The sequence below is a fragment of the Chelon labrosus genome (genome assembly GCF_963514085.1).
Source record: "Chelon labrosus genome assembly, chromosome: 13".
NCBI lineage: Eukaryota > Metazoa > Chordata > Actinopteri > Mugiliformes > Mugilidae > Chelon > Chelon labrosus.
In genome coordinates, this window is record NC_140346.1 from 18,398,195 (window position 1) to 18,405,466 (window position 7,272).

At 41.5% G+C, this 7,272-nt stretch overlaps 1 protein-coding gene across 3 annotated transcripts in view; it reads left to right on the top strand.

Moving 5' to 3' along the window:
* LOC311498268 (homeobox protein cut-like 1) overlaps window positions 1-6,678 on the top strand; it is a 55,172-nt gene extending 48,494 nt beyond the window's left edge. For all 3 annotated transcript variants that reach the window (XM_084558794.1, XM_084558795.1, XM_084558796.1), the window contains exon 22: window positions 247-6,678. In XM_084558794.1, coding sequence (XP_084414920.1) covers window positions 247-754 — 508 coding nt within the window. In that variant the 3' untranslated portion in view covers window positions 755-6,678. The remainder of the gene's footprint in view (window positions 1-246) is intronic.
* Window positions 6,679-7,272: the final 594 nt, after the last annotated feature.

The following is a 7,272-nucleotide window of genomic DNA, read 5'->3' on the forward strand; positions in this document are numbered from 1 at the left end:
GAAAACAGATGCACTTGACTAGTGATCTACTGATGCCTGTAGCTGACTAGTGCTTGCAACGCTATGCTATTCTCAAATTGATCATTTTGTTTGTCATTCCTAAAAATATCTCTATAAAACCTTTTTACATTCAAATGTGTCAAATCACACTATATTTTGATGAGTGAATGGCCAGTATGATGAGTTTAAGAAGGTTATAATTCAAGCTGAATTGCAAGTATGACTGAACTCATCTTTCTCTGTTAGGTCACGTATCCGGCGAGAGCTCTTCATAGAGGAGATCCAAGCAGCTGGGGGCATGGGGCCTGGTAGTGAGGGAGGATCTCCTTCCCTCCGTGGGTCCAAATCAGGAGAGGGGGACAGCTGTGATGGGACAGAATCTGAGGGAACAATGGAGACACGCCAGGGACTGGGCATTGGCCTGGAGGATCACAGAGGAGCATTCAAAGACCACGACATGGAGGCTGAGTCTGAGGCAGGGGGCTCTAATAATTCCCCTGTCCAGTTAGACTGCACCACCTCAGGCTTAGTCGGGCCAGGCTCCAGCTGTGGACACGGTGGACTGGGGCTCTTCAGCCTCACGGAGGCGTCCTCCAGTAGCTCTGCCTCTAGTACTAATGTCCCAGCCGCTGGCCCCACCAGAAACCCCAGGGACAACAATCTGCGCAAGAAGAAAGCAGCCAATCTCAATAACATCATCCACAGGCTGGAGAAGGCTGCCAGCAAAGAGGATCCCTCAGAGTGGGAGTTCTAGCTCCCCCTGACCATCCTTCATCCCTCTCGTCTCATAACCTCACGACCTCTAACCTTGGACCCCTCCTGCTCTGTTCCAGTTGGAGAGTGGACACAGCCAAAGTCAAGCTCAGCAGCCATTTTTATTACATAGAAGCTTTCCAGAAAGAGGAAAGAAACAAAGAGTGGTTGGCAAAACCCTTAAAAGAAGATTTACTGAATACATAGAAGAACAAATTAAGAGAACTTAAGTGTCTCTCCTTTTTTTTAAAACTGAGTTTTGTTTTTGTACTGAGAAAAGCACTTAGCCGTCCTGCTGGCCTCTGGCCCTGCTGTACCTCCCCTATCACCAGCCACTGGTGCACCAGACTGGTTAGTCCTGAGCTGGGGGTCTGACCCGCAGCTGGGGTTGAAACCCGGACTCAGTAACACAGGCAAGGCCTGACACAGCAGCTGTCACAGTGATAGACACTGATAGATGATAGATAGAGACAGGAACTCTCTTACAAGAACTCTCACTTTCTTAAAGGAGATTTTTTCCGCTCTTCTTCTCACCTCCCAAGTGTCCACAAACCTCCCCTCACTCAGTGAGACGCCTCATTTTTCACACTGTAGAGTGACTGTTACAAACCCTTTGCCTTTTTCACTCACTGCGTGTGTGTGTGTGTGTGTGTGTGTGTTTGTATGTTAGGGGATTGTGTCAGTGTGCACCTGTGTACGTGTGTGCGTATATACACACCCAAAAAAAAAAAAAAAATATGGTGTGTATGTGTGTGTTCTCTTCTCGATGGCAGCATGTTTTCTTTTTTATCTCACTCCTACACTCTTAAGAGGGTAGTGGAAGGCCTGCCGGCTGAGCTGCCATGGTTACTGATGTAAGAAAGATGAACTTTGACCTGTTGTGTCCCATATCCTATCCTGCTGACAGCCATGTGATGGCCAGAAGGATCTGTAATTCCTCACAAACACACGCACTCATCTGAAGAGGAAGGAAGGAAGGAAGGAACCCTCTTTTTGCCTCCTTAAAACCTTCTTTTTAGGATGAAGGATGATCTCTTTTTTTTTTAAATATTGCAATTTGGTTGCCAATAAGAGATTGCACAGTCTTTTGACTCTAAAGAGTACAAAATAGGGAATTTTAGGAAGCATTTTTAATTAGTACAAAATAAGAAAATAAGAGAATAACAAGTTACTGTTTTAAAAAAAAAAAAAAATACAAAGCAAATTAGAATGGAGTAATACTGCATTGTTGAAATACAATACGATGAATTCACGTAGTACTGTAGCTGTCTGACATGGTGATACTATACGTGTCTCTTGTTGTTTTAGGTTGTGCACGTCACAGCGTTGCCCAGCACTGGACCTGCTGGGTGTGTGTGTGTGTGTGTGTGTGTGTGTGTAATGTATGTGTGTGTGTGCGCGCGTCTGCACCACCGACAATTTTTCTCTGTTCACGAACACACATCTTTTTATAGGCCAAATCAGGAAGAGTGTGTGTGTGTGTGTGTGTGTGTGTTTGTGCGTCTTGTGTGCATTTGTACTTGCCTGCATGTAAGTCAGGGTCGAGGTCAATTCACTCAGAATGAAATTTTTAGAAGTACATTGTCAGTGATGAAATTGTTGACTGAAAAAAAACAAAATGGGTTTCGGCAAATGAACCTGCAGCGTACGGAACTTGATCGATGTGTGCGTCTAAAGTGAATTCACCCCAACCCTGGTGTGAGTAGTTACCACTCTCCTCCAGTCTATCCTGTATCCAGGGATGTACGTCTTTTGCATTGAATTCTACTGTATACACTACAAAATTATAAGGCATATCACCTCCTCCCTGTCCCACACAAGCCCTCAGTGCCTGTCAGCCCACTGCCTCCCCTTCGTGTGTGTGTGTGTGTGAGTTTGCGTGGATGCACGTGCACGCATGCCTGTCAATACATGCGTGTGCACGAGTGTGCGAGATTGAGGAGCGTTCAGTGTTTCCTATGAGTGGGGTCATATTTCGTATCTACTTGCACACACTACTAGTGCACAACTGACACCCTTCTTTAAGCTGTTTGATGCGTTACCATTACATTAATCTTCTCACAAAGTAGTGTAATACTATGATTTACTGTAGCTTTGGTTTTATTGCTATTTTGCATTTATAGTTTGGTTTTTATTCTGCTTATTTATAGGTGCTGTATTTTTCATTTAATGTCTTATCATTTGAGTTGTCTATTTTTTAAGGGATTATACTGTTCCTGAGGGCAAGTAACATTTTTATTAGACGTTATAGACTGCCGGCAGTATTGGTTAATATTTACAAAGATGTACTAGTTCTCATTTGTTTGTATATTCATGAATCCTAAAGTTTAGCGTCATTTCAATAGCTTTGAGAGAAAAAAAAAAATAATGTGTTTGCTACAGTTCATGCTCCCGTAAGCATAAAGCTCTTACCACAACTGTTATGCTCTTAAACTGCTAGCTAGAGAATCAAAGGACATATCAAGATCAGTGGATATATGATAGCATATCTCTGTTTCTGTTTTCTATTCTCCAATATTGTTTTTTTTTTTTTTGTTTTGTTTTGTTTTTTTGTTTTTCTTCCTGGGCAAGCCCAACACTAACGCTCGGCAGGGCATGCAGCTTTCATTAGATAGACTTCGCCCGCTCATTAATCACATTAACGTAATTAACTGGTCCAAATTGATACAGTTTGTCAAATAGGTCAAACGAAATTACCTAAACCTGAGAACACATGTTAACTTGAAAGAGGTCATATCTGCCAAATTGAGATTAGAGAAGTGTACCAGCTAGCAGGTGTGCTACGCCAGATTGAGCAGAGATAGCCAGCCTATGATTATGCAGAATTTCTATTGCAGTTAGTAACGAAGCACTTATTAGGATCTTTTTAAGACTTAACCTAGGACAGGGTCTGTAAACACTACAACAGAGTACGATCCCAGGAATTCTGGGAAGTGTATGCCTTTTTTTAAAAAGTGGTTGTAAACCAAGCACAGACTCTTATCCGCACCCGAACACTAAAAATTAAAACATAAGACAGCTGTACCCATGTTTTCTACAGAAGAAACTGTATTCCTATCCAGCAAACTCTTACTTCAAACTACAAATGACTGTGTGACAGAAAGGGCCGTTGTCCTGTACAGTTGTAGATATTCCGAGTAACCCGCCTGTTTGAGTTTCTAATCTCCTCAGTCCATCCTTAAGCCTCGCCTTTTCCCTGAATGTACATCCGGATACATTGGCAGCCTGTCAAAAGGTACTGATAACGTCGTTGCACTGCGTTGCGATGCATTAGTTAAAATTGGATTTTCCTAATGTGTCTGTTAATTGTTAAAAAAGAAAAAAAAAAGAAAAAGAAAAAAAAATTCTCAAAACTTTGGCTCTTCCTGTGGACGACTGATGTGAGACATCTGTCTTCTGCGGCACGCTGAAGGAGTACCGCCTTCTGCTGGGCTGCGTGGACTGAACAACCACAGTGTGTTTTATGGAGATGAATAGCTACTGTAAAGTATAAGCACTTAACCCATCAGCCATTTTATAGCCAGATCCATCAGCTCACCTGAACCACGTGAGATCATCAGATTTGTGCCTTTAACTGCCAAGCAGGGCACCAAACTAGTGATGTCATCTGACGATTTCACCCGCGTTGTTCATAATGAATCCAAAGTCCTGATCCAAATTTATTTCTCATAGACTATTGGTACTTAAAGAACAACTTGCAGGTTGAATTAATGCGTGTGAAACTGGACTTTATGGGCTCCACGGTAAATCTATCTCGAGCCACCGCGCGAAAAGAAATACGGATCCTGTCAGTAGTTTTGACACTGAAGACGTTTAAACGTATATTCACGAATATATGACAGACCTCAGGCGTCAAAGAGACCAGGACGTGGCAGGAATTTGAAGAAACTGCGGCATTAACTTTTCAAACGATCATCTGCAAGGAGTGTCACTTTGACCTGCAAGTTGCTCTTCCCACTTTTTTTCCTCAGCCCCCCTGGAGAGGGTTGTATATAATCGCTGGAGCGCAGTGAACCAGGAGAAAACAAACTTGCGCATTCTTATGACTCACCCGCGGTCATGTTTCAGTCCGGGTCTTGTTGTTTTCCCACAATGCGTTTCTTACGTTGTACATAAAACTAGCAGCGAAAGGCCAGAGCATTGAATGAAGGAGGAAGCATGCAGAAACAGCATACACTGTAATAACACTGAATTTATTCATAGGGCATTTTGTATTTTTCTGTTTGTGTCAGGTTTGCTGTGACATTAATAACGGCACTACAGGTATTGATAATGACGCGTGCCAATTCTAATGGTTATTTGGAAAAGAGACGTGTAAATACGGTCGGTCAAGTAGCTATCGATTCATTTATTGTCACAGTATGCTTTTGTTTTGAAGGCAGGAGGAGAGAAGGGACGATTCAGGACTTTTCCATGATCCACAGATATTTTTCTACAAATTTAAATCAGATGATTCTATACACTGTTGAATAACATTGTAAAGGTGTAACAGATGCTGTATATCATATCATGTTTTCTGAAGTCGTAAAGCTTTACTGTATGATCTGTTGAAGTAGTGGTTATTCATTTGACATATTAGTTGTAATGGAAGCCCGAACAGCAGCACTGGTCACCATATTCAGGAAAAGAGAGAAAAGAAAAAGAAAAAAAAAAAAAAGAGAGAAGAAAAAAAACCTCAGATGTTTTTTGTAATACTTTTAAAATATATCTTATGAAGTGGGTTTTGTAAGGAAACACTTTCTGAATCAGCGGTGCTGTATGCATAGCACACTCAGTAATACATACACACATAATACAGCACAATACACTCAGCCTTTAAACTCCCCCTTCCACTTAACTTGCATGCTTTTATTGTTTTTTCTCTCACATTGGCTCCAGCTAATTTTTAAGTCTTAAAACTTAAAACTTCCTCATGAACTCATGCTTTTAACTGTACAATTTTTAACAGCCAGAGACGGACTCTGGAGCGACAAACATTTCAATAATCGCAAGACTTAAAAGAGGAAGCAAAAAGCCAAATAGTGAAATAGTTATCCACTTCTGTTGAGAGGTTGCTGACGGTTTTCTGTGTATTGCTACCTAGTGTCGTTGCTTCAGTTCACCCATAGCTTAAAACCACAGTGTAGTCTGACAACCAAATGACCTGGGGAGATCTTCACCCCCGCTCTCCCTTTTGGAAAGCTTTAAGATGCTTGTTGAGGCTTTAGCAAGTTCAGAGTGTTTTTAGATGATTTTTATTTTTTTTTCTTCTCCCCAACCCGTCATCAACAACGTGGAAGTAATAATTCTCATAACTTCTCCCACTGCTTATTTTTGTGAGTGTGCGCGTATGTGTGTGTGTTGTAGTACAAACGGCTGCATGACTGTAAAGGGATGGTTTTAATTTTTTATTTTTTCTTTCGTTCTGAAAGTTGTTGTTTCCCCCCAGCACTTCTGTCACTCCTGAGATGCTTTTCGTTTTCTCCTTCGGGGTATCCCTCCCTCTCGTTTTTCCTCATGTATCATTGTTTCTTTATCTTTCTATTACTAAACGTATCATGTTGTTTGTTCTCAGCACTGTAAAACAGTCCCTTCTACAACATTGAAAAGCAATATCACTGTATGAAACGTTCACAATGTATTTGTTATGATTGACATTTGATTCATCATCATCATTATTATTCACATGCACCCTAGGTGTGATAATTGAAGTAAATCTCTTTTATACAAATACTAAAAGTGTACTGTGTTAGTTTTTTTTCTTTGTGTGGTTGTGTGGAATAAGTATTCTCAGAGAAAGAGCGTTAGAAACAAATAGAGGGGCAACTTATTGGGGTTTCAGGGATATGTTGGACTGCTTCTTCCATTTACAGCTGCTACAGGTGAGTTATTTTGGGAATTACTAGATCAAATCTGAAGAAAACAAAAAAAAAAAGATGGTTTTCAAATAATCGTGTTTTTGCTCCTCGACAGGCCGTTACGCGGATCTGCAGGTGGAGTTTTCGGCTGCGGTGCGCACCAGCGCCGAGCAGAAGGAGCTGATCCTGAAGCTGGAGCACGACCTGAGCACCATTCAGGCCATGTCCTCCCTGCCCCGCCCCGACGCGGACGGGTCAGAGTTCAGCAACATGGGGAACATTCCAGACCCGATCAAAGAGGCCTCTGCGATGTTCACTGGTACGTCATCAAAAAAAAAAGTTAGCAAGAGGCAACGACGCAAAGAAAAAAAAAAACCACACAACTCAAAGTATATTTATTTTAAGTGATATAATACATTGAATTTTCTGCGTTTAAATTTAAAGCTTTAATTTAATCTTTAGAATAAAGAAAGTTATTTTCAAATGTCCCCTTGCGCAAATTTGAACGTTAAATTGCCCCAAATAGCCAACATAATGCATCAGCTGCACGGACGTTTGTGTGATAACGAAGGAGGACGATAAAGCGGCTTTGTCTGAACACAGTGGGATAAGAATCTTCACATGACCGCAGTCATTGCACATTAGAAGCGGGAATTAGCGCGGGCGTAGACGAACGCTGTGT